General features: G+C 50.8%; 1 protein-coding gene across 1 annotated transcript in view; it reads left to right on the top strand.

Annotated features, from left to right (window-relative positions):
* The window catches only part of LOC115138830 (SRC kinase signaling inhibitor 1-like), a 72,033-nt gene that overhangs the window by 34,378 nt on the left and 18,017 nt on the right, over positions 1–19,638 (top strand). Inside the window, 11 exon segments of the mRNA XM_065011060.1 lie at positions 9,028–9,175; positions 9,713–10,031; positions 10,443–10,719; positions 10,914–11,062; positions 11,215–11,364; positions 11,961–12,121; positions 12,298–12,354; positions 12,599–12,803; positions 12,932–14,050; positions 15,759–15,890; positions 17,923–18,048. Of these exon segments, the coding sequence (XP_064867132.1) occupies positions 9,028–9,175; positions 9,713–10,031; positions 10,443–10,719; positions 10,914–11,062; positions 11,215–11,364; positions 11,961–12,121; positions 12,298–12,354; positions 12,599–12,803; positions 12,932–14,050; positions 15,759–15,890; positions 17,923–18,048 (2,843 nt within the window).

Below are 19,638 nucleotides of genomic sequence, written 5' to 3'. Positions count from 1 at the left end.
ACACACTGACATGGTCTCATACACTCATCGCTCACAGACACACTGACACGGTCTGATACACTGATCAGTCACAGACACACTGACACGGTCTGATACACTGATCACTCACAGACACACTGACATGGTCTCATACACTCATCGCTCACAGACACACTGACATGGTCTCATACACTCATCGCTCACAGACACACTGACACGGTCTCATACACTCATCGCTCACAGACACACTGACATGGTCTGATACACTGATCAGTCACAGACACACTGACACGGTCTGATACACTGATCACTCACAGACACACTGACATGGTCTCATACACTCATCGCTCACAGACACACTGACATGGTCTGATACACTGATCAGTCACAGACACACTGACACGGTCTGATACACTGATCACTCACAGACACACTGACATGGTCTCATACACTCATCGCTCACAGACACACTGACATGGTCTGATACACTGATCACTCACAGACACACTGACACGGTCTCATACACTGATCAGTCACAGACACACTGACATGGTCTCATACACTCATCACTCACAGACACACTGACATGGTCTGATACACTGATCACTCACAGACACACTGACATGGTCTCATACACTCATCGCTCACAGACACACTGACATGGTCTCATACACTCATCGCTCACAGACACACTGACATGGTCTCATACACTCATCGCTCACAGACACACTGACATGGTCTCATACACTCATCGCTCACAGACACACTGACATGGTCTCATACACTCATCGCTCACAGACACACTGACATGGTCTCATACACTGATCACTCACAGACACACTGACATGGTCTGATACACTGATCAGTCACAGGCACACTGACATGGTCTGATACACTGATCAGTCACAGACACACTGACACGGTCTGATACACTGATCAGTCACAGACACACTGACATGGTCTGATACACTCATCGCTCACAGACACACTGACACGGTCTGATACACTGATCACTCACAGACACACTGACATGGTCTCATACACTCATCGCTCACAGACACACTGACATGGTCTGATACACTGATCAGTCACAGACACACTGACACGGTCTGATACACTGATCACTCACAGACACACTGACATGGTCTCATACACTCATCGCTCACAGACACACTGACATGGTCTCATACACTCATCGCTCACAGGCACACTGACATGGTCTCATACACTGATCAGTCACAGGCACACTGACATGGTCTCATACACTGATCAGTCACAGGCACACTGACATGGTCTGATACACTGATCAGTCACAGGCACACTGACATGGTCTCATACACTGATCAGTCACAGGCACACTGACATGGTCTCAGATCAGTCACAGACACACTGACATGGTCTGATACACTCATCAGCTCACAGACACACTGACACGGTCTGATACACTGATCACTCACAGACACACTGACATGGTCTCATACACTCATCGCTCACAGACACACTGACACGGTCTCATACACTCATCGCTCACAGACACACTGACACGGTCTGATACACTGATCAGTCACAGACACACTGACATGGTCTCATACACTCATCGGTCTGATACACTGATCACTCACAGGCACACTGACATGGTCTCATACACTCATCGCTCACAGACACACTGACATGGTCTCATACACTGATCAGTCACAGACACACTGACATGGTCTCATACACTCATCGCTCACAGACACACTGACACGGTCTGATACACTGATCACTCACAGGCACACTGACATGGTCTCATACACTGATCACTCACAGACACACTGACACGGTCTGATACACTGATCACTCACAGACACACTGACATGGTCTCATACACTCATCGACAGACACACTGACATGGTCTCATACACTCATCGCCACAGGCACACTGACATGGTCTCATACACTCATCGCTCACAGACACACTGACATGGTCTGATACACTCATCGCTCACAGACACACTGACATGGTCTCATACACTCATCGCTCACAGACACACTGACATGGTCTCATACACTCATCGCTCACAGACACACTGACACGGTCTGATACACTGATCAGTCACAGACACACTGACACGGTCTGATACACTGATCACTCACAGACACACTGACATGGTCTCATACACTCATCGCTCACAGACACACTGACATGGTCTCATACACTCATCGCTCACAGACACACTGACACGGTCTCATACACTCATCGCTCACAGACACACTGACATGGTCTGATACACTGATCAGTCACAGACACACTGACACGGTCTGATACACTGATCACTCACAGACACACTGACATGGTCTCATACACTCATCGCTCACAGACACACTGACATGGTCTGATACACTGATCAGTCACAGACACACTGACACGGTCTGATACACTGATCACTCACAGACACACTGACATGGTCTCATACACTCATCGCTCACAGACACACTGACATGGTCTGATACACTGATCACTCACAGACACACTGACACGGTCTCATACACTGATCAGTCACAGACACACTGACATGGTCTCATACACTCATCACTCACAGACACACTGACATGGTCTGATACACTGATCACTCACAGACACACTGACATGGTCTCATACACTCATCGCTCACAGACACACTGACATGGTCTCATACACTCATCGCTCACAGACACACTGACATGGTCTCATACACTCATCGCTCACAGACACACTGACATGGTCTCATACACTCATCGCTCACAGACACACTGACATGGTCTCATACACTCATCGCTCACAGACACACTGACATGGTCTCATACACTGATCACTCACAGACACACTGACATGGTCTGATACACTGATCAGTCACAGGCACACTGACATGGTCTGATACACTGATCAGTCACAGACACACTGACACGGTCTGATACACTGATCAGTCACAGACACACTGACATGGTCTGATACACTCATCGCTCACAGACACACTGACACGGTCTGATACACTGATCACTCACAGACACACTGACATGGTCTCATACACTCATCGCTCACAGACACACTGACATGGTCTGATACACTGATCAGTCACAGACACACTGACACGGTCTGATACACTGATCACTCACAGACACACTGACATGGTCTCATACACTCATCGCTCACAGACACACTGACATGGTCTCATACACTCATCGCTCACAGGCACACTGACATGGTCTCATACACTGATCAGTCACAGGCACACTGACATGGTCTCATACACTGATCAGTCACAGGCACACTGACATGGTCTGATACACTGATCAGTCACAGGCACACTGACATGGTCTCATACACTGATCAGTCACAGGCACACTGACATGGTCTCATACACTGATCAGTCACAGACACACTGACATGGTCTGATACACTCATCGCCACAGACACACTGACACGGTCTGATACACTGATCACTCACAGACACACTGACATGGTCTCATACACTCATCGCTCACAGACACACTGACATGGTCTCATACACTCATCGCTCACAGACACACTGACACGGTCTGATACACTGATCAGTCACAGACACACTGACATGGTCTCATACACTCATCGCTCACAGACACACTGACACGGTCTGATACACTGATCACTCACAGGCACACTGACATGGTCTCATACACTCATCGCTCACAGACACACTGACATGGTCTCATACACTGATCAGTCACAGACACACTGACATGGTCTCATACACTCATCGCTCACAGACACACTGACACGGTCTGATACACTGATCACTCACAGGCACACTGACATGGTCTCATATACTCATCGCTCACAGACACACTGACATGGTCTGATACACTCATCGCTCACAGACACACTGACACGGTCTGATACACTGATCGCTCACAGACACACTGACATGGTCTCATACACTCATCGCTCACAGACACACTGACATGGTCTCATACACTGATCACTCACAGACACACTGACATGGTCTGATACACTGATCAGTCACAGGCACACTGACATGGTCTGATACACTGATCAGTCACAGACACACTGACACGGTCTGATACACTGATCAGTCACAGACACACTGACATGGTCTGATACACTCATCGCTCACAGACACACTGACACGGTCTGATACACTGATCACTCACAGACACACTGACATGGTCTCATACACTCATCGCTCACAGACACACTGACATGGTCTGATACACTGATCAGTCACAGACACACTGACACGGTCTGATACACTGATCACTCACAGACACACTGACATGGTCTCATACACTCATCGCTCACAGACACACTGACATGGTCTCATACACTCATCGCTCACAGGCACACTGACATGGTCTCATACACTGATCAGTCACAGGCACACTGACATGGTCTCATACACTGATCAGTCACAGGCACACTGACATGGTCTGATACACTGATCAGTCACAGGCACACTGACATGGTCTCATACACTGATCAGTCACAGGCACACTGACATGGTCTCATACACTGATCAGTCACAGACACACTGACATGGTCTGATACACTCATCGCTCACAGACACACTGACACGGTCTGATACACTGATCACTCACAGACACACTGACATGGTCTCATACACTCATCGCTCACAGACACACTGACATGGTCTCATACACTCATCGCTCACAGACACACTGACACGGTCTGATACACTGATCAGTCACAGACACACTGACATGGTCTCATACACTCATCGCTCACAGACACACTGACACGGTCTGATACACTGATCACTCACAGGCACACTGACATGGTCTCATACACTCATCGCTCACAGACACACTGACATGGTCTCATACACTGATCAGTCACAGACACACTGACATGGTCTCATACACTCATCGCTCACAGACACACTGACACGGTCTGATACACTGATCACTCACAGGCACACTGACATGGTCTCATATACTCATCGCTCACAGACACACTGACATGGTCTGATACACTCATCGCTCACAGACACACTGACACGGTCTGATACACTGATCGCTCACAGACACACTGACATGGTCTCATACACTCATCGCTCACAGACACACTGACATGGTCTCATACACTGATCACTCACAGACACACTGACATGGTCTGATACACTGATCAGTCACAGGCACACTGACATGGTCTGATACACTGATCAGTCACAGACACACTGACACGGTCTGATACACTGATCAGTCACAGACACACTGACATGGTCTGATACACTCATCGCTCACAGACACACTGACACGGTCTGATACACTGATCACTCACAGACACACTGACACGGTCTGATACACTGATCAGTCACAGACACACTGACATGGTCTCATACACTCATCGCTCACAGACACACTGACATGGTCTCATACACTCATCGCTCACAGACACACTGACATGGTCTCATACACTCATCGCTCACAGACACACTGACACGGTCTGATACACTGATCACTCACAGACACACTGACACGGTCTGATACACTGATCAGTCACAGACACACTGACACGGTCTGATACACTGATCACTCAGAGACACACTGACATGGTCTCATACACTCATCGCTCACAGACACACTGACACGGTCTGATACACTGATCACTCACAGACACACTGACACGGTCTGATACACTGATCACTCACAGGCACACTGACATGGTCTCATACACTCATCGCTCACAGACACACTGACATGGTCTCATACACTCATCGCTCACAGACACACTGACATGGTCTCATACACTCATCGCTCACAGGCACACTGACATGGTCTCATACACTCATCGCTCACAGACACACTGACATGGTCTGATACACTCATCGCTCACAGACACACTGACATGGTCTCATACACTCATCGCTCACAGACACACTGACATGGTCTCATACACTCATCGCTCACAGACACACTGTAGGCACTGACTTAGATAGTCAATCACAGACACACATCACAATCACCGCTCTCAGAATCAGACTCCCGTTGTAACTCCTGAGATGTGAATATGTAGTGTCCCCTCTCTGTCATTGTCCCCCTCCAGACCAGTTCCTCAGTCTGCAGAGTAAGATATAGTGTCCCCTCTCTCTCCCTGTCCCCCTCCAGACCAGTTCCCCAGTCTGCAGAGTAAGACTCTAGTGTCCCCTCTCTCTCATTGTCCCCCTCCAGACCAGTTCCCCAGTCTGCAGAGTAAGACTCTAGTGTCCCCTCTCTCTCCCTGTCCCCCTCCAGACCAGTTCCCCAGTCTGCAGAGCAAGATGTAGTGTCCCCTCTCTCTCCCTGTCTCCCTCCAGACCAGTTCCCCAGTCTGCAGAGTAAGATGTAGTGTCCCCTCTCTCTCCCTGTCCCCCTCCAGACCAGTTCCCAGTCTGCAGAGTAAGACTCTAGTGTCCCCTCTCTCTCCCTGTCCCCTCCAGACCAGTTCCCCAGTCTGCAGAGTAAGATGTAGTGTCCCCTCTCTCTCCCTGTCCCCTCCAGACCAGTTCCCCAGTCTGCAGAGTAAGATGTAGTGTCCCCTCTTTCCCTGTCCCCCTCCAGACCAGTTCCCCAGTCTGCAGAGTAAGATGTAGTGTCCCCTCTCTCTCCCTGTCTCCCTCCAGACCAGTTCCCCAGTCTGCAGAGTAAGATGTAGTGTCCCCTCTCTCCCCTCCATGTCTCCTCCAGACCAGTTCCCCAGTCTGCAGAGTAAGATGTAGTGTCCCCTCTCTCCCTGTCTCCCTCCAGACCAGTTCCCCAGTCTGCAGAGTAAGATGGAGTGTCCCCTCTCTCCCATGTCTCCCTCCAGACCAGTTCCCCAGTCTGCAGAGTAAGATGTAGTGTCCCCTCTCTCCCTGTCTCCTCCAGACCAGTTCCCCAGTCTGCAGAGTAAGATGTAGTGTCCCCTCTCTCTCCTGTCTCCCTCCAGACTAGTTCCCCAGTCTGCAGAGTAAGATGTAGTGTCCCCTCTCTCTCCCTGTCTCCCTCCAGACCAGTTCCCCAGTCTGCAGAGTAAGATGTAGTGTCCCCTCTCTCTCCCTGTCTCCCTCCAGACCAGTTCCCCAGTCTGCAGAGTAAGATGTAGTGTCCCCTCTCTCTCATTGTCCCCCTCCAGACCAGTTCCCCAGTCTGCAGAGTAAGACTGTAGTGTCCCCTCTCTCTCCCTGTCTCCCCTCCAGACCAGTTCCCCAGTCTGCAGAGTAAGATGTAGTGTCCCCTCTCTCTCATTGTCCCCCTCCAGACCAGTTCCCCAGTCTGCAGAGTAAGACTCTAGTGTCCCCTCTCTCTCATTGTCCCCCTCCAGACCAGTTCCCCAGTCTGCAGAGTAAGATGTAGTGTCCCCTCTCTCTCCATGTCTCCCTCCAGACCAGTTCCCCAGTCTGCAGAGTAAGATGTAGTGTCCCCTCTCTCTCCCTGTCTCCCTCCAGACCAGTTCCCCAGTCTGCAGAGTAAGATGTAGTGTCCCCTCTCTCTCCCTGTCTCCCTCCAGACCAGTTCCCCAGTCTGCAGAGTAAGATGTAGTGTCCCCTCTCTCTCATTGTCCCCCTCCAGACCAGTTCCCCAGTCTGCAGAGTAAGACTCTAGTGTCCCCTCTCTCTCCCTGTCCCCCTCCAGACCAGTTCCCCAGTCTGCAGAGTAAGATGTAGTGTCCCCTCTCTCTCATTGTCCCCCTCCAGACCAGTTCCCCAGTCTGCAGAGTAAGACTCTAGTGTCCCCTCCCTCTCATTGTCCCCCTCCAGACCAGTTCCCCAGTCTGCAGAGTAAGATGTAGTGTCCCTCTCTCTCCTGTCCCCTCCAGACCAGTTCCCAGTCTGCAGAGTAAGATGTAGTGTCCCCTCTCTCTCATTGTCCCCCTCCAGACCAGTTCCCCAGTCTGCAGAGTAAGATGTAGTGTCCCCTCTCTCTCCATGTCTCCCTCCAGACCAGTTCCCCAGTCTGCAGAGTAAGATGTAGTGTCCCCTCTCTCTCCCTGTCCCCCTCCAGACCAGTTCCCCAGTCTGCAGAATAAGATGTAGTGTCCCCTCTTTCCCTGTCCCCCTCCAGACCAGTTCCCCAGTCTGCAGAGTAAGATGTAGTGTCCCCTCTCTCTCCATGTCTCCCTCCAGACCAGTTCCCCAGTCTGCAGAGTAAGATGTAGTGTCCCCTCTTTCCCTGTCCCCCTCCAGACCAGTTCCCCAGTCTGCAGAATAAGATGTAGTGTCCCCTCTTTCCCTGTCCCCCTCCAGACCAGTTCCCCAGTCTGCAGAGTAAGATGTAGTGTCCCCTCTCTCTCCCTGTCCCCCTCCAGACCAGTTCCCCAGTCTGCAGAATAAGATGTAGTGTCCCCTCTCTCTCCCTGTCTCCCTCTAGACCAGTTCCCCAGTCTGCAGAGTAAGATGTAGTGTCCCCTCTCTCTCCCTGTCCCCCTCCAGACCAGTTCCCCAGTCTGCAGAGTAAGATGTAGTGTCCCCTCTCTCTCCCTGTCTCCCTCCAGACCAGTTCCCCAGTCTGCAGAGTAAGATGTAGTGTCCCGTCTCTCTCATTGTCCCCCTCCAGACCAGTTCCCCAGTCTGCAGACTAAGATGTAGTGTCCCCTCTCTCTCCCTGTCCCCCTCCAGACCAGTTCCCCAGTCTGCAGAATAAGATGTAGTGTCCCCTCTCTCTCCCTGTCTCCCTCTAGACCAGTTCCCCAGTCTGCAGAGTAAGATGTAGTGTCCCCTCTCTCCCTGTCTCCCCTCCAGACCAGTTCCCCAGTCTGCAGAGTAAGATGTAGTGTCCCCTCTCTCTCCCCTGTCCCCCTCCAGACCAGTTCCCCAGTCTGCAGAGTAAGATGTAGTGTCCCCTCTCTCTCTCCCTGTCCCCCTCCAGACCAGTTCCCCAGTCTGCAGAGTAAGATGTAGTGTCCCCTCTCTCTCCCTGTCCCCCTCCAGACCAGTTCCCCAGTCTGCAGAGTAAGATGTAGTGTCCCCTCTCTCTCCCTGTCCCCCTCCAGACCAGTTCCCCAGTCTGCAGAGTAAGATGTAGTGTCCCCTCTCTCTCCCTGTCTCCCTCCAGACCAGTTCCCCAGTCTGCAGAGTAAGATGCGGGTGGTGTTGAGGGTGGAGGTGGAAGCCGTCAAGTTCCTGAAGGAGGAGCCACACAGACTGGACGCCCTGCTGAAACGCTGCAAGAGCGTCACTGACACACTGACCACTATGCGCAGGTAGACCCAACACACTTACCTCCATTGCACAGGTAGACCCAACACACTGACCTCCATTGCGCAGGTAGACCCAACACACTGACCGCCATTGCGCAGGTAGACCCAACACACTGACCTCCATTGCGCAGGTAGACCCAACACACTGACCTCCATTGCGCAGGTAGACCCAACACACTTACCTCCATTGCGCAGGTAGACCCAACACACTGACCTCCATTGCGCAGGTAGACCCAACACACTGACCTCCATTGCGCAGGTAGACCCAACACACTGACCTCCATTGCGCAGGTAGACCCAACACACTGACCTCCATTGCGCAGGTACGACCCAACACACTGACCGCCATTGCGCAGGTACGACCCAACACACTGACCATCAGTGAAACATGGACACTGATCCAACATCACAGGTACATGAACAATGTTTAACTCAGAGCCTGCATTGTCTATAGCCACAGCCCACCAGCACTGACCACATAGCGGATGATATACAGACGTTACTGGCATCGCCTGACACTGGCTGTGTTTGTGTGGTCAGGCAAGTGAACGAGGGCGTATGGAAGAAGCAGGAGGACTTCCCCAAGCACAGCAGTGAGGACTTCCGTAAGAGTTCTGACTTTGACATGCCCACCAGCCCCCCTCTCAACCTCAGTGACCTGAGGGGCAGCAGCAGCCTGTCTAACTGGAGCCCCCACTCCAGCCACAGCCATAGTCACAGTCATGGTCATGGACCCAGCCACCCCTCCTCTGGCCCTCACAGGGACAATCATCCCCCTGTGCCTCACAAGGGCCGGGCCCTGGAAGAGCTGGCCAACCGCGCTGCCGCTGATAAGGCTGTGTCTGTGGAGGTTCGACTGGTAAGGAACCCTTCTGTTACTCCATTCTACTGTTTAGTTTGTAGTTGTCCTGGTCTAGCATTGGTATGATGATACGGTATGTATAGGTTTTGGAGGAGAGTGTGCGTAGGCATGAGTGAGTCTGCAAGTGTGGATGTCTGCACATGTGTGAGTGAGTGTCAGTGGATTCTGCTGAGGGGAGGACGGCTCATAATAAGAGCTGGAACGGAGCGAATGGAATGGTATCAAACACACAGAGACACATATTTGATGTATTTTATACCATTCCACTGATTCTGCTCCAGTCATGACCACAAGACCGTCCTCCCCAATTAAGGTGCCACCAACCTCCTGTGGTGAGTGAGTGTGTGTGTGTGTCTGTGTGTGAATACAATATCCCTCCCTGTGCTATATCTCTCTATGGTTCACCAGGCAGCAGAGCGGGACTGGGAGGAGAAGCGGGCCAGTCTGACCCAGTACAGTGCTCAAGACATCAACCGTCTGCTGGAGGAGACCCAGGCTGAGCTGATGAAGGCCATCCCAGACCTGGACTTTGCCGCCAAGCAGATCAACAAGCCCTCCTCCAACACACCCTCCCAGTCTCAGACCCCCCAGAGTGGGGGAGGGACCACAGAGCACCGCCCTACCAAGCCCCAGCACGCCACACACAAGCTCTCGGGGAAGGAACCTGGCTCCAGACGTGGTTCTGGTAAGGATACATCAGACCTCTCCTCACCCAACAGAGGTAACAGTAGAGCGTTGTTGTTTTGATGTACTGATGGGAAGCAGTGTTTTGTCACATACTCAGCTCATGAATGTGTCAGTGTCGGCTGTGGTGCCAGTATGAAGGTACTGTGTCTGGTTCTCTAACGGGTGCCCATGGTACTGCCCTGCCTGCCACAGATGCAGAGCAGCTGACAGTGACTCGCTATCGTACAGAGAAGCCCTCGAAGTCGCCCCCTCCCCCACCACCTCGACGCAGCTTCCCATCATCTCCGGCTGGCCTGATCACCCGCAGCGGAGAGACCCTTATCCCCGGCAAGAGCATGAAGGTGACAGAGCATGAGGGTGACAGAGCATGAGGGTGATAGAGCATGAGGGTGACAGAGCATGAGGGTGACAGAGCATGAGGCATGGATGTATATTCACACACAGACACACACATCCTGCCTAGTTTCTGATCTCCACTATGTATGTGTGTAAGTCGGAGGTGGAGGAGGCAGAAGCACAGAAGCCCTATGTGAAGCTGCGACGGACGGTGTCTGAAAACCCGCGTCCTGCGTCCACCCCTCCCACCATCGCCTCTGGAGACAAGGAGGAGGGAGAGGAGGACAAGATCGCTGCTGAACTGGAGGTACTGGTGTACCAGCTTCGGAAATAGTGGATTAATAGTGTTTGCAGAGTTGATATAGTAGTAGTAGAAGTGGTCCCTGAAGGATTTTAGGTAAGGGGAATGGGAAATGTTGCTGAAAAACGGCACTTCCTCCGCTTCCCTAATTTTGCCCCTAATTTGGCCTAGAGCTTGTAGCTATATACACACACACACACACACAAACACACACACACACTCACGACCGTTGTAGGCCTCATTAGCTGGCTGCTTGGTGTGTTAGAGAGGATGGTCAGGTCAAAGCAGCAGGTGCCATATGTCCTCCACACCCCAGGCCTCCTCACTGAGACAGAGAGTCCATTCACTGTGGGCCCAGATTACTGCTGATCACACAGCTTAATCACACACACACAGAGTGTCACCAAGAGCTCACAGACCAGCCCAGCCTGGCCACGTGGACCTAAATGAAGTGTTGAGTTGTGTGTTTGTCTTTCTTTTTTACTGTCATTTTGATAGACCCGTTATAATAATTGATCTTGATATCATGGATAATTTATACTAATTTAAACATTATTTACATTATTTCAACCTCCCCTCCCTCCTACCCTTCCCCTGGCCAGCTGTTTCAGAGAACCCCCCTCAGGCTCAGCCACCCCCCTCCCCTGTCCCTGCCCAGTGTCCCCCGCAGCAGGACCAGCGTGCCCCCCTCCAGCCTTGACCTATGGCCCCCAGTGGCCCCGGGCACCAAGGTAACGCCCTCCCTGACCTCGCGAGGGCTTGTGTGGACTGCTGCTTCCTGAGACTGCCCTCACCTTCCTCCTCGCCCCCTTCCTCCTCGAACTAACACTTCCACCCCTCTACCCCTCCCTCAAATACACACTCCCATGTTCCATCCCTGATCTCTACACCCCTCCCAGAGTACACAGTCCCATCCTCACCTTTTATCTCTACCTGCAGAGTGCTCTCCACAGGGTCTCCTGTCAAACACAGCAGCTGGTCACCAGCACACAGAATGTACACTGACCCTATTTTGCTTGGTGCTGTTGGGAAAGTAAAGGAGTTTGTACTATTGTTTTAAATGCAGCCCTTTGGTCCAGCACTCCCCCTTGTTCTACACTACCAGCACACACCCCGAAACACACTGTCTCCAGACGACACACACACCCTATACCAACACACACTCACTCCCTGATGGAGTGATCACTCTTCCTTACACACAAACACTCCAGTGACTAGTCACTCTCTGTGTTGGTTGCAGTGCTCTGAAGTGCATGGATGCGCATGTCTGTGTTAGAGTGTGCCAGTGTGTGTGTGTGTGTGTGTGCGTGTGCGTGTGTGTGAGCAGTTGTGAAACTCTACACTATGTCTACCAGCTGTCTAGAGCATCGTTGGACCGCTCTGGCCTACGGTGGAAGCAGGGCAGCTCAGACTGCACTGCCAGCATACTGGCATCACACTCACAGGTTAGTGTCCTAATGAGAAGTATTTTAGAACCAGTCAATTACCATTACACTGTTTAGAAAACAATCCTATTTTATCTTATTGAATGTATGTTGGACTATTACTTCTAATCACCCATTTTGTGTAACAGGCACAGAGCACGGCCCTTCCTGGTCCGTCCTTCTCTCCTGTCCCCCGGATTGTGCTGACAGAGTGTGTGTCAGTTTCACTCTCTCCCTCAGAAGGCTTTGTCAGAGACTTGACACAGGACCATCAGATGTCCCCAACAGTGGACCTGTCCCAGAGCCAGACTGCTCCTCCCCAGACAGTCCCCCAGATCCAGGAGGTCTCTAAGGGGAAGGATCCCGTCAGCCAGCCCCAGAGGAAGCCCTCTCGGCGGGGGGAGCTGAGAATCCTGGACTCCTTTGAGAAGGAGGAAGAGAGGGAGGAGAGAGAAGAGCTGTCCTTGGTGCTGACTGAGCTGGGGGTGATGGTGATGTCACCCTCGGAGGCCCAGAAGCTCAGCAGGACCTGGGGAGAGGATCTACAGACACTCACCATCCCACCTCAGCCTTCAGAGGAAAGCACTGAAACCCGTCTGTGTGGGGCTCCACTACTGGTACTCTTCAGGGAGTCTGTGACGGTCAGAGAGGCCTACAGGAAGCTGCAGTTACTGCTGGGCAGGGAGGAAGACACAAGGTCAACCAAGGTGGACCCCAAGCCCAGAGCAGGATCTTCTCACTGCAGCCTGAGCAGCAGCCTTGGTACCCTGGGTTCCAGGATAACTCTCGCCCCTGAGCAGCAGGACTCTCTGAGAGAGGTTCTGAGGAGAGGGGTGGAGACAGGGGCCAGGAACCTGAAACTCCCTCACAGCACTGGAACAAAGAGCATTCTTGCCACCCTTCCGGAGCCCAGTCAGGACTCTGCAGAAGCAGCAGTGAAACCCAAAGGGTCTGCAGGTTGTAAGGAGAGCCAGGCCAGGGAAGAACAGGGACTGAACCCCTGGAAGCAGGGAGAGGACATTAGGAGCAGCACCTACAGCAGGCTGGACAGCCTGGATGAAACCATCCGTGAGCTGGAGAACACCCTGCTGGAGCTCAGTGGCCACCCCACCACAGTGCATCTCTCCACCCGCACACTCCCCACTGACACTTCCTTGTCAGAGGCTCCAGCCCCAGCCCAGATGCCTGGCACCAGCACCTCAGAGACCAAGAAGCCCCCAGTCCCACCCAAGCCCAAACCCTCCTACACTCCTGCCACGATGACCAAGGTCTATAACATGCACCCCTGCATAGACTCTGCTCTTTAGAGGGCATGCACTCACTTCTCTCTATCCTCTTCTGTCTTTTTGGCTTTAAGTGTTGGGGTTGCTGTTTCTGCTGAAGCTGAGGCTTTATCTCGTCTTCCTCCTATTGACTTCAGAGGGAATCTGACTGCACATAACACACCAACCTCACATGGCGTTATACCTCACACCTCCGTTGAACCTCTCAACCTGCCAATTCCCACATACAAGTAATCTGTCGTCTGCTCCCTGTGAAAACGGGTAGATTTTGTCAGTCCAAACAATGTTTTAAATCCTGAAGGCTTTAAATCTTTAATCTGTTCAACTCCAAGGGGCCGGCAGGAGATGCTCTCCTTCTCTGTACTGTGATTAGTTATGTGGGGCTACTGTCCACTTGGAGACGGGTTGTTCATTGTCTTTTCATTGATCCTCTGTTTCTACTGTGTAAACCAGGGCAAGTCCAATCTCTGCTGCAATAAACTGTCGTTTCTCTTTCTCTCCCCTCTTTATTTCCCCCCCTTTCTTCACATCTTTGTCTTTGTCTTGTCTTTGTCCTTTGCTACTTCTCTCGTCTCTGTAATCAATTACCAGTTACCTGCATACTCAACTATTATAGCTTTACCTTGAACTTTCTTTCGGCTTATCGACAAACGAAATGTTGAAACTTGTTTACAAATTGGTCTGAAACTGAATACAGACACACACTGTTGTTTTCATTATCCCATAGTAAATCATTAGCATAGGGCAGACCAGACCTCGGAGGGCTCATTGCATGCTGGGAGTCGGAGTTTGTCATTTCACCTTTAGGTCAACTCTCCTTGTAAAGCTCCCAAAATGAAATACATGGTTGAATAATGATGATAGATAGAGAGTTAGAGATAGACAGGTGAAGAGGTAGACTGTAGCATGGACCACCATGTTGTCTCAGTGTGTACATGGACTTTCATTCAGTCCAACTGCAGTGGAGTGCCGAAGCTACAGTGGGGCTGACTGTCAGGGACTGTTTCTCCTCTCGGCCGTTCAGCTGGAGAAACAGGTCCCGTGGGCTTGACGTGGGGTTTTGTGTGGAGTTGCAGCGTTTTCACGCCTTGTTGCATCACCCTGTAACCACCACTGCCTTTAACTGGGTCTCATTAGGCCAATCAGATCCTTCACCCAGGTTCCCTACTCTACCCCTGAATGATTCATATTAGCATACCATACCGGGTGCTCCGTCTCCTGTAATCATACGCACTGCCTTTCCTATTAGCCAATGTGCGTGTGTGGAGGAGGTTGGGGAGTAGATAGGATGTGTGTTGGAGTGAGTGAGTGCGTATTTACTTTTTGCATATTAGAGGCAGAGAAAATGGTTGAGCCGACGACATCGTATGATGGAGCCCCTGGTGCAGCCACGCTACGCAAACACCACTTTGAATTTCCCATTTCCATATTCACCTGTTTGTCAGATCTTCTGCAGCCAGTGTGTAATGATGTAGTGAAAGTCAGTGGGGAGGATAGCAGGCAGGTGTTTCAGCGAGGGCTAGAGTGAGGACCCTGATCTTAGGGCTTTCAGCAGCCGGCGGGGGTACTGGGTGAGAGCTTCTATTGAGTTGGTATATGTCTGATTAAAAGGAATGAAATGTAAATCTGTTCGTCCTCTGTGACACTAATACACTTCTCTCCCCTCTTCTCCTCTCCTTGTCTCCTTCTCCAGGGAGGCAACAGCTCTTCAGCTGTGGGTAAAGGCCACTCCTCGGCTGCCTCCAGACTGAAGCACCTGCAGCAGAGCGGCACAGAGAAGACCAAAACTGGCACAAGGGAAGACTTCCTCAAGGGCCAGCAGCAGGTACTGTATTCTAGTGAGACTGATCATCTACTACTGACTGCCCCTACCTAACTGACCCCACACCTCCATCTTCTGCACAAGGTAGCCTATTCCACTGTTGTACTAGTGTACCTCCATATCTTGGTGTGACTTCTTAGTCCATAGACCGTCGATGGTTTAGCCAGAGCCACTAGTACTACAGGGTCCTGTTTGATAAAGGGGATATAGATAGTGTATGGAATCGATAGTGTAGTGCACCAGGGCACCTGAAGGTTTTGGAGGATGTTGGGTTATAAGTTGGGAGATGCAAGGGGACCCAGGGGAGAAGGGGAAATGGAACTGATCAGCCGTGTCAGAACAAAGTCGAGCTGAGAGAGAACTTTCCTCTCTGGTGCAGGCAGGAGTCATGTCAATGAAATAAGCTTTAATGTCAATGTTACTTGAAAAATACCAGAGCACTGAAGTGCACCTAAACCCCCTCTACATGCTAAAAATACTTTGATTGGGAGAGGGAGAATTCAGAGAGGGAGCCATTCATGTGAATCAAGAGAGAGAGGTGTGTGTGTGTGTGTATGTGTGTGCGTGTGTGCGTGTGTGTGTGTGTGTGTGTGTGAGAGAGAGTTTAAAAAAAAGTTTTAAATCATCTTTATTGGGTCTGGGAGCCCACAACACAATAAATATTCATACAAAACCATAGTTACACATCAATTAAAAACACAACTCCAATTCCTCCTCCACAGTAACTAAACACAACAGCCTCTGAATAGCCCATATACTCATAAACAGATCAATATTGTTGACAAGTTTATAATAGGCAAACTCAACCCTTAGTCTCGCTGCCAACATTCCCTCCAGCATTCCCACCACATCCACAGACCCCTGTCCCCGAATACTGTTCTTTCGGGTCTTCCATATCGCTAATTTTGCTGCCCCTAACACAAAATTAAGCAACACAACTACACCCTTTTGACTATACCTGTACTTTGGCCCCAATATATACAGTTCGGAAGGGAAAACCTCTCCCAATGCTGAGAACCAATCAGTGATCAGTTCAATCATCCCGACCAACCTGGGACACAGTAAAAACAGATGTGCCAGAGATTCAGACTCGGCACAGAATGGACACCCCTCCCCAACAGCAGGGTCCAGGTGTACCAGACACAGAATGGACACCCCTCCCCAACAGTAGGATCCAGGTGTACCAGACACTGAATGGACACCACTCCCCAACAGTAAGATCCAGGTGTACCAGACACAGAATGGACACCCCTCCCCAACAGTAGGGTCCAGGTGTACCAGATGCATGTTGGTGGCTATAGGCTCCATGTATTATCCCCCATTGGAGGTCAGCTGTCCTCTTATCAATAGGCAGTTTGTATAATGATCGCCAACAGCCTTTTGGGGAGGCACCTGGACCAAGCACACCTGCCCACCTCATCGATTTTACCCCTTCCAGGGAAGAGGCATGGGACACCTCTACACATATTCTGAACATGGCCTTCTTTCCCACCTCCTTGAACTCCCCCAGCTCCAGGGTATGGAAGGAAAGCAGCATCCCCACGTCCTCCTCGAATGCCCCCATCGCAGCACTAACAATCAGTGCAGGGAACATATAATCCAGACCCTCCTTCCACCGATCAGATTTGGAAGTGTCAGTCACATACTGCAGATGAAGTACTGGCAAGGAGTCAAAGACCTCAGCGACGACCTTCCTCAGTAAGCGAGATGATCGGATCCCTGCTCTTTCTCCCAGCTCCTCCAACGATCTGCTCCTGCTCCGCATCAGATGACCCAGCTTGGTACACCCCACGCCTAGCAGATATGAACGTAGGCTGGCTGAACCCAGAGCACGGGACTGGATGGCAGTGTTATAAAAAAGAGGCTCTTCAAAAAGCCACATCCCTGGTGGCGTGCCAGCCTGACAAGGACTCTCCAAGCCTGCATAACAGACTCCCCACGCCGGAGTCCGGCCAGGCAATTCACCCCCCCCCCCCCCCCATCTTTAAGAGGAAAAGGTACTTGTCTAAGCCCAAACAGCCCGCTCTCCTCTCAGTGTATAGGCTGTGTCGACCCAGCTAGAACCGTCACTGTACAACAGTCTCTGGGCTGCTTGAAGCCGGAAAGCCATGATCCTAGTGGAAATGTCCACCAGGCCTTGCCCACCCTCGTGCAGTGGCAGGTACAGGGCCGCAGCTTTAATCCAGTGTTGTCCAGACCAGAAGAAATTCACAAGGGTCCTCTGAAGCTCTTGTACCAGACCCTTTGGTGGCTGCAAAATCATTAGTCTGTGCCACAGGGTACAGGCAGCAAGATTATTAGCTACCAGTAACCTTCCCCTATAAGACAGCTGGGGCAGCATCCATTTCCATCTTGACAGTCTGGCACACACCTTCTCCACTACACCCTCCCAGTTCTTTTTCTGAAAGACATCGGAGTCTAGAAAAAAAAACAAAGTCTTCATCCCACCTCTGCCCCACTGAAGCCCCCCTGCTAACCGTGGAGTGGACCCCGTCTGAAGCTGATCTGCCCACAGAGCTTCACTCTTTCTCCAATTGACTCTAGCTGAGGAGGCCCCCTCATACACCTTTAAAGCGTTTGAGAGAACCTTAACATCTTCACCCCCTGTAATAAAAACTGTCTTGTCATCTGCATACGCAGACAGTGCTGTCGTGGGACCCTTCATTACACCTGGCACAGAGAAACCAGTAAGCTTCGCTCTTAAAAAACAAAGCATTGGTTCAATCAAATCACCCTTTTTTGGCAACAGTGAAAGCACCACACGTTGACAGGATACAGGAAGAGAACCCTCATGAAAGGATTCACACACCACTTCATAAAAATCCTCTACAATAGACCCCCAAAAATGCTTATAAAACTCAGATGGTAAACCATCAATGCCAGGGGCTCGGCCTGTTGAGAGCTGCATAACTGCAGTGGACAGCTCTTGCAGTGTAATGTCAGAGTCCAATGCGACTCTCTGCTCAGGTCCCAAATGAGGAAGACCGTGTAACAACTGTTCAGTACACAGAGAGTCACAATCCTCCGCCTTATAGAGGGCCGAGTAGGAATCCATGGCATGTTGACGCATTTCACTGTCATCCGTGGTCACCTTCCCATCAGGGAGACGAAGGCAGACCATCTGTTTACGTTGCAATGTCGACTGTGCTAGGTAAAAAAAAAAAAAAAAAGTGCTAGGAGCATCCATATCCTTGAGGGAAGCGAAACGAGACCTAATCAAGGCACCCTTCAATCTTTCATGTAGAAACAGCCTGTCTCTTGTCCTGTAAGTTCATGACTAGTCCAGGGTCGTTCTGAGTGAGCAGCTTCAATTCAATAGACTTGATGTCCTGATCAAGGGCCTTGATTGTCTCTTTAAATTCAATTTGAGACCGAGCAGTATACTGTTGACAAAATAATAATATTTGGGCCTTCCCAACCTCCCACCATTGTCTCAAGGACTCAAAATGAACCCTACATTTTTCCCAAAACAACACAAACCTTTCACAAAACATGACATCATGCAACAATTTAACATTAAAATACCAGCAAGGTGATGACCTTCGTGGACAGGACAAGTGAATATCAACAGTAACAATATGGTGATCAGAGAAACCCACAGGAGTAATGGCACACCTTCCAACCCTACTACAGTAGTGATCAGATACATACAACCTGTCTAACCTTCCAACCCTACTACAGTAGTGATCAGATACATACAACCTGTCTAACCTTCCAACCCTACTACAGTAGTGATCAGATACATACAACC

The sequence above is a fragment of the Oncorhynchus nerka genome, linkage group LG26 (genome assembly GCF_034236695.1).
Source record: "Oncorhynchus nerka isolate Pitt River linkage group LG26, Oner_Uvic_2.0, whole genome shotgun sequence".
NCBI classification, from domain to species: domain Eukaryota; kingdom Metazoa; phylum Chordata; class Actinopteri; order Salmoniformes; family Salmonidae; genus Oncorhynchus; species Oncorhynchus nerka.
The sequence above is the reverse complement of the archived record's forward strand: the minus strand, read 5'-3'. Positions and strand labels throughout refer to the sequence as shown.